The sequence below is a fragment of the Neurospora crassa genome, linkage group IV (genome assembly GCF_000182925.2).
Source record: "Neurospora crassa OR74A linkage group IV, whole genome shotgun sequence".
Taxonomy (NCBI): Eukaryota; Fungi; Ascomycota; class Sordariomycetes; order Sordariales; family Sordariaceae; genus Neurospora; species Neurospora crassa.
Genome location: NC_026504.1, coordinates 5,886,313 through 5,906,987, shown reverse-complemented (window position 1 = coordinate 5,906,987; position 20,675 = coordinate 5,886,313). Strand labels below are relative to the sequence as shown.

Below are 20,675 nucleotides of genomic sequence, written 5' to 3'. Positions count from 1 at the left end.
ATACTCCGAGAAGCTATATCCATGACAGCAGCCAATGGTTAGTGCATTGGCGCCAAGTTGTTCGCTTGACCTTCTAGCGATTCTAGCTCATGCACATCACTCCCCAAGCGAAACAAGCATCGACCCCACACGTCATATCACCACATGGTCCGGATGTTCACGGGGGCCAAAATAGTAACAGTCGTTTTGAGCCTCAACGACGATCGACCACGCAAGCGGAATGGCTTTCAGGGGAAAAGGATGTTGAGACCTGGAGAAGATGCATCCATGTCGAGAATCTGTCAATCTTGACGATCACAAACATGTATAAGAACCTCCATCCTGTCTCTTCTCTGGCCATCGTTTTTCCTCATCATTACAACAACAACAACAACAGCAAACTAAACCAACTTCACCACACTCCTTTACCAAACCAAACCACCGCCAAAATGCAGTTCCTCACCACCATCTCTCTCCTCGCCGCCGCGGCTGTCAGCTCCGTCTCTGCCGCCCCCACCAGCAACCAGTACACCGAGGTTATGGGCAAGGTCACCTTCGGCCTCGAGCGCCAGTGCCCCATTGACCACATCAAGTACCCCGCCATCGAGTTCCCTGCCAACACGGAGAGCAACCACTGCCGCACCTTTTACGCTGGCGCCGTCTTCCAGTCCATCGACGTCGAGTTCTTCGACCCCAAGTGCCAGCTCACCGTCTACTCCACCTACGACTGCTCTGACAGCGGTATCGTGTCCGGCTCCGGTGGCTGCTGGAACCCCGAGGGTGGCATCAAGGCCTACAAGGCTACCTGCCCCTGGAAGCTCTAAGTCATTGGCTTGGTGAGTTTAGGTATCTGGGGAGGGATGCTTGGAAGAATGCATGGCTAACATATGGCAGACTGAGATGAGAGAAACAGTGCCAGGAAGGGGAGCGGTGCGAGGAGTGCCGGGGAGCAGTGCGAGGAGTGCCAGGGAGGTTGTGGAGGGGAACACGGAGTTGTAGGGATACGGGGATAAGGGAAAGATGGAGTTAAGGGGTGTGAAAGGGAGCGGCTTGGGGGGATTTGGGTGGGGGTTGGGAAGGAGTCCGGGGAAGGCAAAGGGGTGAACGGGGGGGCACTGACACTGGCACTGGGAAACAACTGCATTGAGGCGCGTGGGGGGAAACAACTACACTCTTTAATCACTTTTCTCTGTACATACAACAACAACAACAACAACAACAACAACAACAACAACAACAACAGCAACTGGAACATAGCATCATGGATCATTCTAGATTCCATCATCGTCATCAGCATTATTCAGCCAAGTGTCACCAGGGTTTCGCGGGACAGAACCATGAGTCGCTGGTGGCCGGGCTGGCACGGACCGCTTTACCCCTGTTTTGTAAGCGAGGCCAGTCCTTGTCTACCCCTCCGTCCATGTAGATCCGGTCCATTGTGCCGGTCGTTCTTGCTTATAAACCACGTTTCGAGGTAAGTATAAGAAGGTCTGAGCATCTCCTTGTTTCTCGACTTTTTTTTGCCATTGACATTGACAACAAACTGAACCACGACTGACAAGACCCATCCACTACCTACCTACACAAAATGCCCACCTACGTCGTCACTGGCTCCAACCGCGGCATCGGCCTCGAAATCGTCCGCCAGCTCACCCAGTCCCCAGACAACACCGTTCTCGCTCTCGTCCGCAACCTCTCCAAGGACCACTCCTCCCTGAAATCCCTCGCCAGCGAGAAGACCCACATCCTCGAATGCGACACCTCGTCGCTGTCCTCCATCCGCGACTTTGCCAAGACCGCCCGCTCCACTCTCGGAGACACCAAGATCGACTACGTCATCAACAACGCCGGCGTCAACCTCTCCGAGCAGAACTCGTCGTTGCAGCTGGCCCCCGATGACTTGCTCGACACCATCAAGACCAACGTCCTCGGTCCTGCCAAGCTGCTCGAGTTCCTCCTCCAGCAGGGCCTGTTGAGCGAGAACGTCAGGGTGCAGAACATGAGCTCTACGCTGGGCAGCGTGCAAATGACGCTGAGCGGCTTGGGACGGGCCACGGCGTACTCGATCAGCAAGGCCGCGTTGAACATGTTGAATGCCCATCTGGCGACCGACCTCAGAAAGGCGGGCTTGAAGGGTGCCGTGGTGATCGTCATGTGTCCCGGCTGGGTGAAGACGGACATGGGTGGTGACGGAGCGATGCTGAGCCCGGAGGAGAGTGTGGCCGGGCAGTTGAAGGTTGTGCATGGGTTGAAGGACGAGGACAACGGCAAGTTCTTTAACTATAGGGGGGAGAATGTGCCTTGGTAAATGTGTTTTTTTGGGGGGGAACCTCCTGGGCAAAAGACATGATAGCGTTTTACATGATAGCCAGAAGAATATCTTAATGGACAAAGACCTTTCTATATGTGACCCCTGGAATACAGTCCATGATCTGAATGATGGAAACGCTGTTCGCTAAACCATGGAAATACTCATCTAAATCCCATCAGTCTCTCGCCAGCCAGAACCACAATGGCGGTCAAGACAACCTGCAATATCACCGCCCAAATGCCCAATGAGCTGTACCAATTCCTTCGAGAATACGGCAAGTTCCTCGCCATCGGCCCAACCATCTTCTCAATCGGTGCAATCCCCTCCTTCTCGCCTGTCTTCCTCGCCACCTCCATGCCCGGTAATCCATCCAAGCTCCAAGCGTTCTTGTACGCCCAGTATCTGTATGCCGTTAGCTGTCAGCATCCTCTTCTACCACCCAGATCAAAAGCCAGACTGACCGTTCCAAACTCTCCTTACTCAGTCCCTTCTCGAACCTTTCCACCTTCTTCCGCCAATGATCATTCAACACCTCCCGCCTCTCCCTAAACTCCATCACCGGCACCGCAAACCCGCAGCTATCGCCCACCAGCTCCACCTCCACCACCACGACACTTCTGGCGCCCGGGACCACTTCGACGCCTTCCTTCTTGGTCCACTCTTGGAACTCCTTCGTCCCATTCTCCAACACCTGTCCTCGTCCAAACAATCTCACAATCCTCGGCGCCGCTTTCCCAAACTCGCAGAACATGACTGTGATCCGCCCATTTTCCGGTTCGTACAGATGGGCAATCGTTTCCGATCCGGATCCGGAGAGGTCGAGATACCAGAATTGGGCTGGCTTGCTTGGTTCGGACTCATGGGTGGGAATGTAGCCAAACGAGTTGATGTTGGGGAAGGTGCCTTTGGGCGAGACGTTGATGTGGCCCTGGGGAGAAAGGGGAGCGGTGGTGACAAAGAAGACGGGTTGCGAGAGGATCCAAGGGAGGAGAGAGGGAGGGAGAGTGGTGTGGAATTTGCCCATTTTGGTTGGTACCAAGATCCGAGTGTGGTAGAGGTTGATGGTGTCGTTGGCAGGAAATGGGCTAAAGTTGATTTTGAATGAGATAGGTACCTTATGATGTGGTCTTCCCGGTTTGACTCATGTGAAGAAGAGTCATTCATTGAAGCTGAAGCGTGGAGAGCCTATCACGGAGGGGAAAGTGCAGCGGGTGCTACCGTCTTGAATCCGAGCGGTCGAATCGGTTTAGTTCCCGTCCAGCCGAAAAGAGGAGGTGACGGCTGATCATTGGCCTTTAGACATGAGTCTGTGCCGATTGCCGTATCAAGGCGCGGGACAGTAGATGGAAAAGCTCAACATTCGGGCATCTCGATTTATCAAATTTGCCAGTTTATAACCTATCCACCATAGATCTTCTGAATGAACCGGTTATTCCAAGCAAACGTTACCCCATTACCAAGAAGACCTAGGACAAAGGCCGGTGCCTGTTTCTCCCATCTTTTCTCCTTTCACATCTTCTACCATCTCTCAATCGTAAAGATGTTCACGCCCGCCAAACACAGGTCCGCCACGCTCAAAGCTTACCTGCACGACTCAGTCGCATTCGGGTTCCGCAGCACCACCGGATACTGTGCGCACGACATACCCTGTGGCGGGTTGAATGTCAAAGTCTTTTCGGCGTCTTTAGCCTCCTGCTGCAAGCGGGTGGGGACGTGGCCCCCTTCAGCAGACCAAATCCTCGGCGGTGCTGGTGTTGAACCAAGTTCCGTGGCCAGCAAGTTGATAAGCATGAAGCCGGCCAGAAAATACCGAGGATGTCAAAATTCCGCCAGACGTGGGCATGGGTGTGATGTACGTGTCACCAGAGACAGTGCAGCACCGGACTAGCAAAGATCCAGGAGTCCCCGATGCGATTCGGATAAGACGACACTCGAAGAGGTTAAATCACTTCCATGGACCTCGCTGGCAATGAGGATCTCGAAACCGTAGCAGGATGACGTTGATCACCGACATGGTAAAGGCAGCGGTGCGGTCGCCCCAGTTAAGCTCGTGCTAGCGGACGGTGTATGCTTTGATTTGCGTAGCGAAACTGTCGTATTGATACGTTAGCACGATGTGGATCACAAGGAAGGAGGAACTCAAGGAGAGGAAGCACACGAGATTGTTTATGGTGACTTGGTTCTTGCGTGCTTGGCCTGTCGACGTTCCTTGTGCTAACGAATCCGGGCTATAGCTTCCGGCTTCCGCTCATCATACTCCCTCTCTTCCAGCAACGCGTTGTATTCGGGGAGATTCGCGCCAGTACTCGGGATCTTGAGCTCCATGCCTTGACGGGTCGTCTTTCGTGAAGGTTGGCGATGGCCGTCAAGAAGTCACCGGTGTGGTCTGGCGAGGGGGGGCAGTACCAGCCCTGACATTCAAGAAGGACTTGGCCATGGGTGTCGGGCCAAAGTAAATCTGCCTCCCTTCGTACAACACGGTGGCCTTGTCGAATTCGTTGTAGATGGCTTGGCTAGCTTGGTAAATGGCAACAGCATGGGATTGGATAGCCATGTTGGACGATATGCGCAGGGCTTGGTCGAACGAGTCCAGGTGCTGTTGTCCCGGGCGCAAATGGGACTGCCGGCGAAAAACATCTCGGCGATACCAACATGCTTGCGTCGACCACCTGTGACGCCCCGTATAAAGTCATCATCGACCTTGTGTGGTAAGTGTGACTGAGACCAACGACAGCCACGACGACCCCGTGTATTGACAGTACTCGGCCCTGGACACGTTTTCGATGTGGATGGCAGAGGTCGGACGGTTGCTGCGAACTCGAGGGTCTGGCCGACGGAGAGATGGGAAAAATACTTGTCGACCTTGTGGTTGTAGACGACCTCGCCCTTCCACTCCTTGACCATTTGGTGCCGTTGTAGTGGATAGAAGTCTTGTCGAGATGAAGACCGTGAAGCTATCCGCAAATGCTTGGCAGGAAAGTACTGCATCCGAACCCAGGACGGCGGAGAACGACGAGGAGTTCACGGCTTTAGAAACAACAATTGAAGTCGTGAAGAATCTGCTTGGGCTTGGACTTGCCGAAAGAAAAGATGTCGCCAGGACAGGAGCCTGCAACTGAAGCTCGGAGCCGGTATCGAAGACGCTGAGGTTGCTGAAGGATACGCTCGGACGGGCATATTTGGCTTGACCCGTGGGCTGGAAATGGGTGATGAAGTCCTTGACGCACTCGGACAAGTCGAAAGGGTCGCTTTCAAAGTCGAGGGCGGGTTCTCGTGATGGTGGGCTGCGGCATGCGATGGACGGAGAGCGTAGTTGCGATTCTTTGGAGCTCTGCGGTATCGTCTCTCCATGTAAGTGCCGGCACTGTGGATGTGGATGTCGGAACATGTCGTGGTACTTGAAAAGACCCTTTGAGCATGTAAGGAGGCGTCCCGGAAGGCCGACGCACTTGGTTCGGCCATTGTGCTGTTGTCGCTGCTGCAGAAGTTTAGTTCGGATTAGTGAACCATGGGGAGAAGGTGGTCCTTGCAGTAACACAAATATCACCAGGGATGGCATCGCACAACGACAGCAATGCAGTCAGCGAATCAATAGACAGAAGCCGAGGCCAAATACACTTGTAGTTGACAGTCCTCGCTTCACAATCCGCCGGCATCATCCTGACACTTGTCGGGCTCACCAGGACCAATGTGTTCGCTGTGGCCCATCCATCATCTCGTGTCTCGAAGGAATTCAGCTACCACATGCTTCCCGGTGGTGAAGCAAACACCGCCGCGATGATTCCGACAAGTGGTGGCGTGGAATGGCACGCGAAACAATCCAGAAAGTCTGTTATTGCCAGCGATTCATCTCCTGATTCGGTGGCTACGCATGGACGGTCGGGACTTGTAGTGTGCGGCATGGCGTCGGAGCGAAAGGTTGGGAGCCGATGGCGACGGTGTTGGAGCCGTGATAAGGATATACGGATTACGGACACTGACCACCCGATACAAAAGATGCTTCGTGGAAAGTAAGGAATACATCGGCGGGATCAAGTTCCAAGCCAATGTGTGAACATGAAGAGAATGGACATGACGCCGTTGGTTTGGACGGGAAACAAACAGGTGGTGGGGTCGGTGCTGTGCCCAGGTACTTATCTTATCGCTGTTGGTCCTGTCAGCCTTATCGGGCAGAGACCAGCCTATGTGTTTATCGTTAAAACCAGGCTATTCCTATATGCATATGCCACAACTTCAGTGCATGGCACCTTGAGGTCCAACTCCTGGCGGCAACTGAACACCAAACGGGAAAGCATCCAAACCGCAATCATCACGATTCACGGGACAGACCGGAGCGCAGGGTCGCCCACACCGGCTTCCAATCTTCTTGCCATTTATCACTTGCCTGGCGCACCATATTCCTTATGATCCTTTCTAGTGTATAACTTGTAGTAATGTTGTTTTCCATCGCCAAATCGCGGTCGCGCCGTCAGTGGCTTCTCCCGCTCGTCGCCATCACTACCTCTCTAGCCACCCATGTCGCCGCAGCCGAGATAGCTCCTCATGAGTTGCCGTCTTACCACTATGGCGCCCCCATTCGCGTTGAGTGCATGAATCGCAGCTCGTAAGCTCCATGCCCCTTTTGTCCTGTCCTGACACGGCTTCTTCCTTCTTTCGTCCCATCGCATTTCCCCTACCTTCTGACTGTGCTAACCGCCCAATGCCACAGAGAAACCGGCGAACACATTGAAACCCCCGCCCACGAGATCCAATGGATCCCCTTCCCCATGTGCGAAGAAACCAAAGCCCCCCTCGAATTCAACTACGGCATCGAGACCGAGCAGAACTGCACGATCCCCATGATCGACGACCCCTTCTTCCACCTGCTCGAGTTCTACATCCACTCCGACGCTCCTCTAGCCTGCCGCCTTCCCGCGCGCCCTCCCCCGCAAGTCGAGATCGTAGGCGAGAAACCCCACGTTACCGAATACGTCCCGCTGGTCTTTGCGCTGGCTGGGACGCTGCAACTCAGCCATATGCACATCTCGACGCATATGAACGTGCTGTTGCATTCCACGCCAAAACATCATTTGCACAAGAAGGATTCAGGGGTGTTGGATAGCGCCACGGCGTACTCTACCTCTCCCCTGACGCACATGGAGGGAAGCTCTACGAGGAGACTGGTGATTGGGGACCCCCTACCGCTGCAGTTTTCCGTCAGATGGTTCCCGACGCCGGAGCTCCCGCGAGTGGAGGGGAAGGTGGAGTGGCAGGGCATGGGAGGGCACATCTACGCCAGCACCGTCTTCTACGCTCTGTTGTCGTTTGGAGCGGGCGTGTGTGTGAGCAGTGTTTGGTTCTTTGGGAGCGTGTTGCCGCAGAGATTGAAGGGGAGGAGCTTGGGAGGAGCGACCCCGTTGGGATACGGTGCGGGCGTGGGTAATGGTTGGGGTTATCAGCCTGGGAAGAGGGCGGATTGAGGTTATAGATGTTGATACGATAATGTAATGTTTCTTTGTCCTTGACGCTTGATGGACGACACCCTGGGACTCGAGGCGTATGTCGTGGTGCAGTGGCACTGGCGCGGCCCTGTTCACCTCGGTGTACACCCCCCCTAGTCTGCAGGGGTCAGGGGTAGCTTGCCGTTCACGCCAGCCGATTGGGCATCACCATCAGCTTTCCCCGGCCCTCCAATTTGGGGAATCTGGGGTCAACAATCTTTCAGACGCGCATCGCTTTCCGTCCTTCTGCAACCACCATCGTTCATTCGTCAAGACAGGTGAAGGACGTCCGATCAACAAACAGAATGGCCGTCTACAACGAATCCCGCCTGAACTACGTCTGGCTGGCGTGGTTCGCGCTGTCGATCCCCATCATTCTTTGTACGTTCCCTCTTGATATCCAGCTGCCAGGCTCGGCCTTCCCGAGACCACGGAACCATATCCGTCCCTACGCTACCTCCAAAGTCACTAACCTGACCCCCTCCTAGTCATCGATGCCCTCCACTTCTACCCTTCGTCCTGGTACTCCTCTCCCTCCGCCCCGCTACACATCTTCCACCTGGCCCGCCAAGATTACATCGCCCAATACAACGACCCCATAATACAGTGGTCTCCCTCCACCTCCGTCCCGGGCTCCCACGACTCCTGGATCGGCCTGTTTTTGTATCTCGAATTCGGCTTCACATTGCCCGCGGTGCTCTACGGATTCTTTCTGTTGGCAGTGAAAAGAAAGGGAACCACGGGACGGGATGAGCTCCTTTTCCTCGTGTATGCGCTGGAGACGGCCTTGACGACCTTGGTGTGTATCTACGATGTCGGGTATTGGGATCCGGCCGTGTATAGCGAGGAGGCGAAAAGGACCATGGTTTTGCAGTTCTTTGGACCGTGGTTTTTGGTTCGTAAGTTGCCCCGTTCTTTACTAAATGATCAATCACAGAGATGCTGACAAGAGACAAACAGCCAGCATTATGGCTGTTGACATGGCTAGGAGGATCCTGGGGAGGATCAAGGTTGCTGACGAGGCTATGGAGGAGAGGCAGAGGAGAAAGGGGCAGTAAATCCAGACTCCCGTGGTTCGATTTCCATGCCGTGCTTGTTTCAAGTAAACCGAGCAACCATGCTTTCAACAAATTGAAGGATCACACACATGGCCGTCCGAATCATGCAGTAAATTACCATCTTTTTTGTCTAAGCTGCACCGGGGTATCATTCTATGTAACACCGCCGCCTTCTTTTTTGAGTGTACATCCAGAAAAACGAAAATTCAACGTAAAACGCTTGTGAAAATAGAAATTACAAGGCATGGCGTATATGCCCGTTCCATCGTTCCCTGTTCATATCCAAGCCACTCCTCATCCATCGTTCGTAACCCATAACGTACATCAATCCTTCCATTATACCATCCCCTTAACCCATGATACCCGTTCCAATCTTCTTCCAGATACTCGTAGGCTCCTCGACCTCGTCGGGGATCTCGGCATCCAGATCCAAAGACCCAGTAGTAACATCCATGTCCTTGGCAGAGACCGGCTTACACGCCGCGGCGCCGTAGACAATGAGGGTATAGAGCTTGTGGCCCAGGTACATGACAGCAAAAATGATGAGCGAAACGTACGCCACAAAGAATTCTTCGACGCTCCAGGGCATGAACGCGGTGAAGCCTTGGGTCAGGGTGATCAAGATGCAGAAGAACAGGGCGTAGTAGACGTAGTAAGGGGCCCAGGTGGCGCGATAGGGCAGCTTGGAGCGGGGGATGCCGTGCGCCTCAAGACCCTTCATGAAGCGGAGGTGGGCGATGAGGATGCCGGACCAGGCAATGAAACCCGCGACGCCCGAAATGTTGAGAAGCCAGTCGAAGGCCTGGCTGCCGTTGGGAGAGAGGTTGAGGAAGCCGAGGAAACCGAACGCCGAGGTAAACATGACGGCAATATAGGGGACGCCGGACTTGGTGGTCATCTTGAACCACTTGGGGGCCATGCCGTCGTTGGCGAGGGAGACGAGGACACGAGAGCCCGAGTAGACGTTGGAGTTGGCGGCAGAGAGGACGACAGTAAGCAAGACAGCGTTGATGATGTCGGGTAGGACCTTGACGCCGGCGAGCTGGGCCGCAATGACAAAGGGAGAGGCAGCCGCGGTGTAGCCGCCATTGTTCAGGTCCTTGTTGTCGTAGGGGATGAGGATGCCGATGAAGAAGACGGTCATGATGAAGAAGAGGAAGATACGGTAAAAGGTCATGCGGATCGCACGGGGGACGTTGCGGCGCGGGTCTTCGGTCTCGCCAGCAGCGATACCGACAAGCTCGGTGCCCTGGAAGGAGAAGCCGGCCTGGATCATGACGGACCAGAAGCCAACCCACTTGGCGACAGGGCGGCTAGGGTCAACAATGTAGGGAGCAAAAGCACCCGGCTCGTGCCAGTACTTGAAGCCAATGTAGCCCTGCTGACCGGCGCCGGCGTTGATGCAGATGCCGAAGATGAGGAAGCCGAGGACGGTGATGACCTTGACAGAGGACATCCAGAATTCCGCCTCGCCGTACCAGGACACGGGGAACAGGTTGATGACGAAAATGACGACCCAGAAGATGGCGATGAAAATACCGATGGACAGAGAGTCGTCCCAATACTGAATGATCAGACCAGTAGCGACCAGCTCGAGCGCAAAGGTAATGGCCCACGAAAACCAGTAGATCCACGACATGGAGAAACCGAGAGAGCTGTCGACAAAGCGAGCCGCGTACGTGGTGAAACCGCCGGTGACGGGGACGTAGGTGGCCATTTCACCGAGGGACATCATGATGCTGTAAACAATGGAGGCGATAAAGCAGTAGCCGATGAGGACGCCAGCAGGGCCCGACTTGGCGAGGGCGCTGCCGGAACCGATGAAGAGACCAGTACCAATAGTACCACCTATGCTGTCTGTCAGTCGGTGTCCCGCTGGAGAGAAAATTGCATCCCGAGTTACATACCAATGGCAATCATTTGCAAATGGCGAGACTTGAGCCTGCGCTTCAGCTCGGGGCCGGCGTTGTGCTCGGCGAAGGAGGCCGCATCGTCATCAGCGGCCGACTGTTCCTTGACAAAGTCCTTTTTGGTTGCGCTTCCGGGTGGCGATCCGGCAGCGGAGGAGCCGGGACTCGCTGGCGCCGGCGGCGTACTTTCTCGCACCGCCCATGTTTACTGTGGATATATATATGTCTCTTTGTCGCTCAGCGGAGGGTTGCTAGGACAGCCGTTGTCGGGCGGTGCGGTGTGGGTTGTGGTCTTTGCGCTTCTTGAGCTCAAGATGGTACGAGAGGGAATTGATGTCGTCTGGAGTTGTGGCGAAGAGACGGCGAGGACCGGACGCGCTGGAGTTGGACCCTTCTGCCAACTGCGTCTTTAAGGTTTCGGCCAGGGCAGAATTGTGCAGGACAAGTGGAATCGAGGAACGTGGCTGGAGTGCTTCTAGTGGACTGTAGTGCGAAGGGACTACGAGATCAGCAAGAAAGATAATTGTACAATAACGGGGAGGGGTCTGGGGTTATTGACTCAGTTGTATGGACTCTGGGCGTGAAGTGTACCGTGACGCTAGCTTTTTTTTTCCCACTTGCCTGTGTCGGAGATGTGACTCTGGAGAGGCAAGACTGCTCTGGGCAAAGCGTGCTACCGGTTCTAGCCGGGTGGAGCCCGAGGGGAGGGGGGGGGGGGGGTGTTATCAGGATCGGCGGGGGTGGCCAGGCCATCCGAATGGTGGATTTGAGGCGCTGAGGAGTTATCTTTGATGATATCTCTAGCGTCGTTGTCAAAGTCTTGGAGCTTCCGCAGTGGGAACAGCGACCGACATTACCTCTGCGCTTTTTACCGGTGTTCTCGAACGGGATTGGCGATGCCGTCTTTTCGGGAAGGTTAGGGTTGGCACTCAATGCGCCGGGGCAGCCACACATCGGAAGATTTCCATGCATGGACGAAACGCCACCCGAACCAACAGAGCAGAATTCTCGAAATTGGCCCGCCTTCGAGAACACCAATGGGCGGGCGTGCCCCTGGTTTGATGTGGGTGAGTTCGTCTCATTGTGTCGTCTCGTTGATGATTTCTTCATGACCATGCAGTCTGAGCGCACTGCACGCCCACGCTGTTGGGTTGCAGTCCGTGTTCTGAGGTTGCCTTGACAGCTTGGCCCCACACTTGACAGTTCTTGACAGTCCCTGTCGGCCCGCCCTTGTCTATCGCCCAACGGGCCGTGGCCACTGATCTTCATTACCAAATGAAGGTTGTCAGGAATTCAAACACACTTCAGGCCCCCCCCCCCCCCCCAGCGAACCAACAGATTTCAGAGCCTCCGGGGTTCAATCACGCAATGCGAGGAGCACGGGCTGAAGACATGGAGGCCTGTCTTCACGTGCGGGAGGCAGCATCCAACACCCACCCCCGCCTTTTTCCCCCTGACAAAAATTTTCTGGGGGCTGTGATTGGTCAATGGCGGCTACAGTCGTGCCGGCTGCACGGCCGTGCGTCGTCATTCCGGTCAATTCGGTCTGTCTCGTCCGCTCGCTTGTCTCGGTTTGGGAGCGACAGCTTCGACTGGATGCACTTCGGAAATGACATTTCGTGGGGAATGATAACGACTTCAACATCTCGGGCTTCTTCTGATTCTACATCATCAAACTACATGCAAACTAAGGCTCGCCAGCGCATGTTCTCGCAAGAAAATATCGCATTCTTCACCGACGGCAACAACGTCGACGATATTCCGCCGATCTCCGAGTGCCGCGCAGTGTGCCCGCTAGTAGCTCAACTTTCGCCCTTCACTAATCTGGCCGCTTGGATGGATCCTGCATTTTCAGCATCTTCACATCAACACTGACTGACTGTCTTGTCTTGATTATCAAGAACCTCAGCGCTTGTCTTTGATGCCCAGCGACGCTGTTTCATGACTCCTTGGCATTCAGTCCTGACCACGCCGACAGGGTCGCGGACAACTTGATGTTCGGTCGGATGCGATCTCTGAGGACCCACCTTCCTTTTCGCTACCATCCGACGAGAATCATAGCCAATCGTCGCGAACATTGTCCTGACAATGCAGAAGAGTCCATTGGAAGTGGGCGAAACATGAAATATTGCGATCGAATACGACGTGCCGACTTTGCATGCTGGGCTTTCACTCCTTTCCATCATTCCAAATGGGCTTTTGCTGCCACTACCACAGACGACTCGGGTTGGTCGCTCTAAATGGACGCCAGCCAAGTGACTGCAACATCCCCAACACGAATGTCGACAGCATGTCTCGAGTCTTGACACCTCCAATCTGGTTACACCCAAGTGATGTGTAGCAACGGCTCTCGCGATATCTGAGGGTCCAGCGCACCGGTTTCCTCGATGATGTTGGCGATGGATGGCAAACAGGGCCCTGGTTTTTCCACATGGACCAGCAACCCGAAAACGGTGCTGACAAAGGAAACACTGCACTCGAATCAAGGATCAAACAGCATCATGGACAACACATAACTAGATCATCCACTCCACCACAGCCACAAACATGGCTCGTTCGTGCAATTGCCTTGGCCCGGAGACCACGGATGTCGCATGTATGCTCTCCTTCGTCGGACGTTGTGCGTGTGCAAGTTGGGTTTCAGCAAGTGGTGATGTCATGGTATCCAGTCGCGATAGGAGACCCACCGGTCACCACCATGGAGACAATCATGGCGATGTCAACATCCAACCCGATATAAAGACAGCAGCCGTGATCTGGGAGGTTTGGATGTTGTCTCAGCATAATATTCCACATCAGATTTTACCATCATCGCAATCATGTCTTCAGTAAGTTTGTCTTTTGTGCCCTCCACAAGATCCGCCCATACTGACCTCTACTTCTTCTAGAACGACGCACCGGTTTACACACTTGCCGAGGGACGCCCCGTCCAGGACCCTTCGGCTGCCACGGTCCTGATGGGCTCGAAGCCTCGTGGCGGAGCCCTCTCTCTCCTCGCAGACACCCAGCTGATCGAAACCCTCGCCCACTTCCCCCGAGAACGCATCCCCGAACGTGTCGTCCACGCCAAGGCAGCCGGTGCCTGGGGAGAGTTTGAGTGCACGGAAGATGTCTCGGACTTTACATCTGTTGACTTTCTCAACAAGGTCGGAAAGAAGACCAAGGTCCTGGCCCGTATTTCCACGGTGGCGGGTGAGAAGGGCTCTGCCGATACGGTTCGTGATATCCGCGGTTTCGCCGTCAAGTTCTTCACCGAGGAAGGCAACTGGGACTTTGTCGGCAATGACCTGCCCGTCTTCTTCATCCGCGATCCCGTCAAGTTCCCCAGTCTCAACCGCTCCCACAAGCGTCACCCCCAGACCAACGTGCCCGACTCGACCATGTTCTGGGACTTCCACAACAACAACCAAGAAGGCGTCCACTGCTTGATGCAGCTCTTTGGCGGCCGTGGCATCCCCGCCTCTCTCCGCAATGTCAACGCCTTTGGCAACCACACCTACAAGTTCGGCAAGCCCGAGGACGGCACGTTCAAGTACGTCAAGATCCACTTGAAGCCCGACGCCGGCATCAAGAACCTCGAGTCCGACGAAGCCCTCCGCCTGGCTGGCGAGGAACCCGATTTCCACATCAAGGACATGTACAATGCCATCGAGCGCGGCGACTACCCCACCTGGACCATGTACTTCCAGATCATGGACCCCAAGGACGCCGAAACCTACCGGTACAACATCTTTGACATTACGCAGACCTGGTCGCATCGGGACTATCCCCTGCGTCCCATCGGTAAACTCAGGCTTAACAAGAACCCGGAAAACCACTTCCAGGATATCGAGCAAGCCGCCTTCTCCCCCTCCACCATGGTCCCTGGCATCGGCCCTAGCGCCGACCCCATGCTCCAGGCTAGAATGTTCTCCTACCCTGATGCCGCCCGCTACCGTGTCGGACCCAACTACCAACAACTCCCTTGCAACCGCGCCTTGCACGTCTATTCTCCGTACCAGCGTGACGGTCCAATGCGCGTAGACGGCAACTATGGTGGCGACCCGGATTATGTGCGGTCTTCCTTCCGTCCCATGCGTTTCGGTCCCCCTGACGTCGCTCACGACGAGTGGGCCGGTAAGGTTGCCTTGTTCACCTCGGAAGTGACCGACCTCGATTTCGAGCAGCCGAGGGATCTGTGGAAGATCTTTAAGGAGACCGGAGAAGACAAGCGGTTTGCCAAGAACGTGGCGGCGCATGTGGGCAAGGCGTTGCCGGAGGTGCAAAAGAAGACAATCGAGATGTTTAGTAAGGTTGATCAGGAGGTGGGCGAGGCTATCCAAAGAGAGTTGGATGAGCTTGAGAAGAAGGGCGGTGCGGGCATTGAGCATGACAAGGCGCCGGTGAAGGGGAAGGGCATGAGGTGTAAGGATTCGAAGGATGATGAGTGATGCATTGCAACTTGTGAATAATGATAAATTTTATAGCGCATTTGTTACTCTTTTGTTTCCTTGATTCGTTGTCCATTGCAATCTGCTTCCTGCGAATGCCGGTCGTTCCTGCATCATGCATTCTGCACTTTGTTTGCTTGCGTCAATCGTCCCCGACCGGCATCAGAACGTCTACATTTCCGCGGGCATCCCAATCTTTTGATCAATAATCACGCATGGGTTAGTCCGTCTCCCCTTTCGGTTCAGTGGGTTTAAGCTGACCTTTCCTCCCATCACAGCATCGTGTTGCCCCCCGACTCCGCTAGCCAGTATCCCGCTCGAACGCGCAATTGTCTCCGACTACGAACCGAGCCCAAATCCAGAAGAACACTCCATATCCTCGACCACTCGGCTGTGTGGGACAATCCATCACCGTTCATCTGTCGCCATGTGTTTCTATCAACACGGCCTCAACACAATGCAAGATGTACAAAGGCTGTTCATCTCGTCGATTTCGCAATACTTGACGAACAAGGGGACCCGGGAGAGATTTCCATGCACACTTACAAAAGGTCGAAATCAGGGGTGAGCAAATGCAAGACATCCGCGGCTATGGTCCTGTTTGCCTCCCATGCCAGCCTTCCGAGGTAGGTATATCTTCCAGACCGATTCCCCACCTTTCTTCGGCTCTTTTGCGCTTCAGGTACTGACCAGCATCAACAACAGTGACCCACTCATAGCATCTGCCATGCTTGTATGCACGTGCGATCTCGTCCTGTCGTCTCGAAACACTGTCGGTCATCCTCCTATCCAAACCAAACACATACAAATATCCGAGGTCTAAACCCAAGCTTGCGCTCGAATTTCGAGCACAACCACAAAATATCCACACGGACGTGCTTCCTCCCATCGTCGACGTTGGCACCCGAGGTTCAAGGCATTCCCCCAGTAGGGAAGCTCGCGCCAGTCGTCTCCGATTCTGCTCGCTAGCCCAACAGGCGTGGGCTCCCACCAGTTCTGCGAAACCTGACACCGAGGAATCTATTTACCGAAGAGAACTGCACAACAGCTCATGAGTGCCCGCCAGTAACCCGCATACCATCCAAATCCACCGATACATTTGCCATCATGAAATGGTCAGCCCTACCAACGACGGACGAAAGCTTGCGAAGGGTACGAAAGGGACATTGCTGCCCAGCCAATAACATACACAACAACCCAACAGATGGACATGATGCACATGGGGGATGGGGGCTTGGAGTATGGACGGGAGTTGGTACAAACCGATGGGTCGAGTGATTTACATTTATCAAAACATCGTTATGTAGGCGAAAGGGTTTCCTGTACATCGAAACTTTATTTCGAACCGCATGTCCCCATCTTCCCAAATACCAACGTATCTTTAACCTCTACCATCACACAAACTTTGTGCACCAACTGTGCCTCTCCCATGATCAGTTGACCTGAGGTGATATCGCTCCGAACGTAGTGGTTGGTCCAGAAACCCCTATGGCATTCAGGCTATTCAGCCAAGAGCTTGTTGGCGCCAACGGTCCATCTTTGTGCTGTGCTTATAGTCGTTTCCAGTCGATTGAATCGGTTTTAGATCCGTGCAGATACCAGGGTTGTGTGTTGCTATGGATAAAGACATGAACCAGTCACTGCCCAAGAGTCAAGGGTACCAAGCCCCAGTTACACTGGCACCTTGTCAATACTACATCGAATTAAGCCAGTGTTAGCCAGTATCACGGCCGCAAAAAGTGCCCATTACTATACGCCTTACGTCTTGGCTTTGACTAGGGCAAGAATCTTTATATGTAGTCCGCTTCCCTAGACCAACATCATCCCTTTGCTTTGCATCTCACCACCAACATTTGCTATCACGATTGCTGAGCAAAAGTTGCCACATTTCAGCACTGCAGGACCATCTGGTATGTCCAGCGGCTGTTTTCGGTAGAATACAAACTAACATGACCGTTCAGCCACCTACCACCAAAATGTCCGCCAACCGCACGTGCGACCACGATGCCCTCCCCGACCTCCGAGGCATCCCCGGTCTACCTATGGACCGCAGCGTTTTCGTTATTCCCAACTGGAACGAATCGTTTGTGGGTATGACCAAGTGCTGTGCCCCCAACGAGGTGCACATCAGTGGCGATTACGGGTTCGAAGGATGCGTCTTGTGGTGCTTGATTCCAGACAGCTTTCTCAAAACACAAAATGGGCAGAAGCTCGAGGAGGGTGCGGTTCTTGACGGAATGAGCCACTGTATAAGGGCTAAGACTGGAATCTCGAGGTATATTAGTGGCGGCCAAGTGAAGAACAACGCGGCAAGTTTGAGGACGACATTGTTCGGGGTAGGAGTTTGGGCCCTGTTGGCTGTTGGAATGCTGGTGTGAATTGGCATTGTGTGGTGTGTGTAGTCGAGTGCAAAGTTTGCACTAGCATTTTAAGCGGGAGAGCGCGTGCATTGCACCAACTTTAAGCGCATTATTACAAAGGTTGATTTTGAGTAGAAGTTAGCAGGTGCAAAGTTTGTATCAACTTGTAAGCGGGAGAATACGCACATTGCACTGGCGCTTGAACGGGAGAGTGCGTGCGTTGCAAAGGTTAATTTTCAGTGCAAGTTACCAGGTGTAAAATTTGCATCAACCTTTCAGCGGGAGTGGGCGTGCATTGCACTCGCTTTTTATCGTGCGTTGTAGAGGTTAATTTCGAGTACAAGGTAGCAGGTGCAAAGTGTTGTATCAACGAGAGCGTGCAGTCTCCTAAAGTATCAGATTAATTACAGCGTATATCAACACGTAACTCTACTTGTAAATGCGGCAAACATCATTACGATAAGTCACATTCAAAGGGCACACAATGCACCACCAAGACATCTTTATTATTTTTAACTATTGTATCTACTTGGACGCAATCTACCAAGGTCCACCGCGGTTAATCTTAAAAGTATACCTCGTGTCCTCATCGTTTCTAGTGAATTGGATTAATAACCTCTCTATAAAGATAAATTTCCACCGTTTGCCCACTACGATACGAAGGGTTTGGTTAGCAAAGTTAAGTAGGATATACTACCGCTTATTTATACTTATATCCTTATCTAGGAGAACGCCAACCTAAGAGATATAGTAGTATATACCCGACTCTTCTTATTTATATAAGGCCCGTATATTAAACGGGCCTAATATAATTGTAGTAACGAATTTAGTTAATTGCCCGCCAAAAACTTTAATAAAGGATATTATAGCTACCGCTAGACTTCTTTAGGTTATAGTATTAGTATATATTAAAATTTATTAAATTAATAATAATAGAGGGTCGTTCTAATATAGGATATACTCCTTAATTATATAGACGATTATATTAATAATTTCTACGAGTAGCCCTCGGTAAATTTTTTTTGGTTCGTTAATTATATTTACAAATAAATTAGAGGTATAAAAAAGAGCTAAATTTATTTAATTTATATTATTTGGATAAAATACTAAAATTATATAGAGAGATAGATACGAATGTAATGTACCGGCCGAATTTTATAAGTAGGTCGATTGTCCGTTTCCCTATGTATTTTGAATATACTAGAATTCGGTAACCCTATTGGACTTATTAACGTCCCCTTCGATCGGCGAGATGGCTAGGTGTAATGCTTTAATCTAAGAATCTATGGTAAGCCTATATCCCGTATAGTCGTTGAGGAACGCTATACAATGCTCTGCATTGGCATGGAGCTCGCTATACGACGCTGTCAACTTCTGAACTTGATTTTGCAAGCATCTTACATTGAGGTTAGGGTTCTGCCCCTCCTCTGTTACAGCTTGGCTGCCTTCGTCCACGATGACCAGGGCACTTTTCAGCCCCGAAACCTGACTGACGAGGTCCTTGACCTTGTCCCCCAGTTTCTGACTAGAAGCCCAGGCATCTTGGGCTAGTTTGATGTTGGCTTGGGAAGTAGCCAGGGCCCCGTTGAGCTTTTTTTCGACATCAGAGAAACACCCTTTGGAGACGGAAGTTTCCTTGGTCTTTTGACCAAACTGGTTCGTCAATCCTTCAACCGTTTTGACGCTGGCAGTCTGGGCATCTTGGAGCCTCTTCTCGAGTTCAGCGACGCGCCTTTCTGAGGTAGACAGCTTCTGGGTTTGGTCCGTAAGCCGCGCCTTCAACTGCTCAACTGCTTTGAGTTCGTTCTCAAGTTCGGAGATACGCGCTTGTAAAACAGACAGCTCCTTGGTTTTTCCCTTAAGCTGCTGCTCGAGCTGGGAGACGTCAACCGGCATTCTGACTCCACGTGTTATTGATCGCAGTGAGGTGATGGCTGGTAGTAGTTAGTGCGCCAAACGAGTTTTTGACGCGACGGGGCAACACGGGCAGATTGGTTGTATGGACCTTTTTAAGCACAAACGCGCACCTCTTGGACTTGGGGGCGCAAGAACTGTGCCGACAGTGCTGAACTACAGAGAGGAAACAGGAAAAGAAGGAGGATGGCCAAAAATTCAGGAAAGTTGTGGGGCCCACACGATGGGGGAGTGAAAACACCTTACAGCGGTAAACGTAGATGGGCGTACTGTACCTACCTCAAGGTACCTCGAGGTATTAATGGTCCGTCACGTCATCTGATTGGGGGGGAGGAGGCTGCCGCATACACGAATTCAAGGCAAGTACCTATCTGCCATTGTAGAGATGTACATACCTCTAGAGTTACATGCAGGTCCCGTCGTGGCTGCTGCTGCTCGCCCTAGGAACGTACCTCTAGGGTATCTAGAGGTAGAAATGTGTGGATGATAGGTAGGTACCTAGTTCAGGTCACTCTTTACCGCCCTACAACAGGCTCGCACTAACATGTCTTCATTCGACCCACCTGTAGATAGGTAGGTCAGGTAGGTACCTATGTATTTGTTTCCCGTCTTTCAACGGGCGTTCACCAGCGGGAGTAAATGGATGAGACGGCGGCTAATCACAGGTATTGCTGGGGAGATTCCCGTCAACGGGCGTCGGGTGTCACAGAACTTCGATTGCCAGAATGTGTAAGTGATAGTACAGCCCGCTATACGGAGGCTTACAGCGAGCAGGTACTAACAAAGAGCCATTGGACCCACTGTCAACTCGGCAAACGAGCCTTCACCTCCCGCACTCCTCACCTTGGACGGAGCTTTCCACTTCCATTTTCCTCGCGCGCACAACAACCCTTCCACGACATCGAGCAACTTGACTACCTCTAGACTTCTTTCGACAGCAATAGTTGTAACAGCGCCGCGCGACGCTACAGCAGTACACCGAACCCATCTCAAGCTGGATTCTCTCTTGAACTAACAGGTTATTCCAAAAACAGAACCATGGCAGAGCAAGACGAAAGCAGAACCCCACAAGACCGCGACCCGGCACCCGCACTCAAAAGAAAGAGAGGGCTCCGTTTACGAAAACGAGGAGCAGGCGCGAATCGAGGGACTGCCATTCGAATGGGGCTTGCTTAGCCAACAAGCCCTCAGTCAAGTTTGCTTCAAGAACAATGGTCCAAACCACAAGGATCA

At 53.0% G+C, this 20,675-nt stretch overlaps 10 protein-coding genes across 10 annotated transcripts; 6 read left to right on the top strand and 4 right to left on the bottom strand.

Annotated features, from left to right (window-relative positions):
• Nucleotides 1–145: 145 nt before the first annotated feature.
• Nucleotides 146–1,245, top strand: NCU05163 (hypothetical protein). The gene is made up of 2 exons (XM_956774.2): nucleotides 146–815; nucleotides 874–1,245. Exon 1 carries the CDS (start codon nucleotides 303–305, stop codon nucleotides 801–803), a length of 501 nt encoding a protein of 166 aa, XP_961867.2. The 5' UTR covers nucleotides 146–302; the 3' UTR covers nucleotides 804–815; nucleotides 874–1,245.
• Nucleotides 1,246–1,463: 218 nt separating this feature from the next.
• Nucleotides 1,464–2,396, top strand: NCU05164 (short chain dehydrogenase/reductase SDR). The gene has a single exon (XM_956775.2). The coding sequence runs from the start codon at nucleotides 1,568–1,570 to the stop codon at nucleotides 2,285–2,287; it is 720 nt and encodes a 239-aa protein (XP_961868.1). The 5' UTR covers nucleotides 1,464–1,567; the 3' UTR covers nucleotides 2,288–2,396.
• On the bottom strand, nucleotides 1,578–3,491 carry NCU05165 (pyridoxamine phosphate oxidase). The gene is made up of 2 exons (XM_956776.2): nucleotides 2,752–3,491; nucleotides 1,578–2,692 (listed from the first exon to the last, which is right to left on the bottom strand). The coding sequence occupies exons 1-2, from the start codon at nucleotides 3,312–3,314 to the stop codon at nucleotides 2,452–2,454; spliced, it is 804 nt and encodes a 267-aa protein (XP_961869.1). The 5' UTR covers nucleotides 3,315–3,491; the 3' UTR covers nucleotides 1,578–2,451.
• Nucleotides 3,492–4,414: 923 nt separating this feature from the next.
• On the bottom strand, nucleotides 4,415–5,694 carry NCU05166 (hypothetical protein). The gene is made up of 3 exons (XM_011395822.1): nucleotides 5,274–5,694; nucleotides 4,697–4,910; nucleotides 4,415–4,617 (listed from the first exon to the last, which is right to left on the bottom strand). Exons 1-3 carry the CDS (start codon nucleotides 5,676–5,678, stop codon nucleotides 4,505–4,507), a joined length of 732 nt encoding a protein of 243 aa, XP_011394124.1. The 5' UTR covers nucleotides 5,679–5,694; the 3' UTR covers nucleotides 4,415–4,504.
• A 909-nt stretch (nucleotides 5,695–6,603) lies between these two features.
• On the top strand, nucleotides 6,604–7,790 carry NCU16903 (hypothetical protein). The gene is made up of 2 exons (XM_011396147.1): nucleotides 6,604–6,893; nucleotides 6,999–7,790. Exons 1-2 carry the CDS (start codon nucleotides 6,724–6,726, stop codon nucleotides 7,747–7,749), a joined length of 921 nt encoding a protein of 306 aa, XP_011394449.1. The 5' UTR covers nucleotides 6,604–6,723; the 3' UTR covers nucleotides 7,750–7,790.
• Nucleotides 7,791–8,055: 265 nt separating this feature from the next.
• On the top strand, nucleotides 8,056–8,943 carry NCU16902 (hypothetical protein). Its single transcript, XM_011396146.1, has 3 exons — nucleotides 8,056–8,151; nucleotides 8,259–8,669; nucleotides 8,731–8,943. Exons 1-3 carry the CDS (start codon nucleotides 8,076–8,078, stop codon nucleotides 8,826–8,828), a joined length of 585 nt encoding a protein of 194 aa, XP_011394448.1. The 5' UTR covers nucleotides 8,056–8,075; the 3' UTR covers nucleotides 8,829–8,943.
• On the bottom strand, nucleotides 8,920–11,446 carry pmb (permease basic amino acid). The gene is made up of 2 exons (XM_956779.3): nucleotides 10,736–11,446; nucleotides 8,920–10,676 (listed from the first exon to the last, which is right to left on the bottom strand). Exons 1-2 carry the CDS (start codon nucleotides 10,746–10,748, stop codon nucleotides 9,178–9,180), a joined length of 1,512 nt encoding a protein of 503 aa, XP_961872.3. The 5' UTR covers nucleotides 10,749–11,446; the 3' UTR covers nucleotides 8,920–9,177.
• Nucleotides 11,447–12,102: 656 nt separating this feature from the next.
• On the top strand, nucleotides 12,103–15,207 carry cat-4 (catalase-4). Its single transcript, XM_956780.2, has 2 exons — nucleotides 12,103–13,566; nucleotides 13,627–15,207. Exons 1-2 carry the CDS (start codon nucleotides 13,558–13,560, stop codon nucleotides 15,166–15,168), a joined length of 1,551 nt encoding a protein of 516 aa, XP_961873.1. The 5' UTR covers nucleotides 12,103–13,557; the 3' UTR covers nucleotides 15,169–15,207.
• A 1,800-nt stretch (nucleotides 15,208–17,007) lies between these two features.
• NCU05170 (hypothetical protein) lies at nucleotides 17,008–17,755 on the top strand. Its single transcript, XM_956781.2, has 2 exons — nucleotides 17,008–17,078; nucleotides 17,130–17,755. The coding sequence occupies exon 2, from the start codon at nucleotides 17,145–17,147 to the stop codon at nucleotides 17,544–17,546; it is 402 nt and encodes a 133-aa protein (XP_961874.1). The 5' UTR covers nucleotides 17,008–17,078; nucleotides 17,130–17,144; the 3' UTR covers nucleotides 17,547–17,755.
• Nucleotides 17,756–18,803: 1,048 nt separating this feature from the next.
• On the bottom strand, nucleotides 18,804–19,424 carry NCU05171 (hypothetical protein; the record flags this gene model as incomplete). The annotated part of the gene is made up of 1 exon (XM_956782.2): nucleotides 18,804–19,424. One exon carries the CDS (start codon nucleotides 19,422–19,424, stop codon nucleotides 18,804–18,806), a length of 621 nt encoding a protein of 206 aa, XP_961875.2.
• Nucleotides 19,425–20,675: the final 1,251 nt, after the last annotated feature.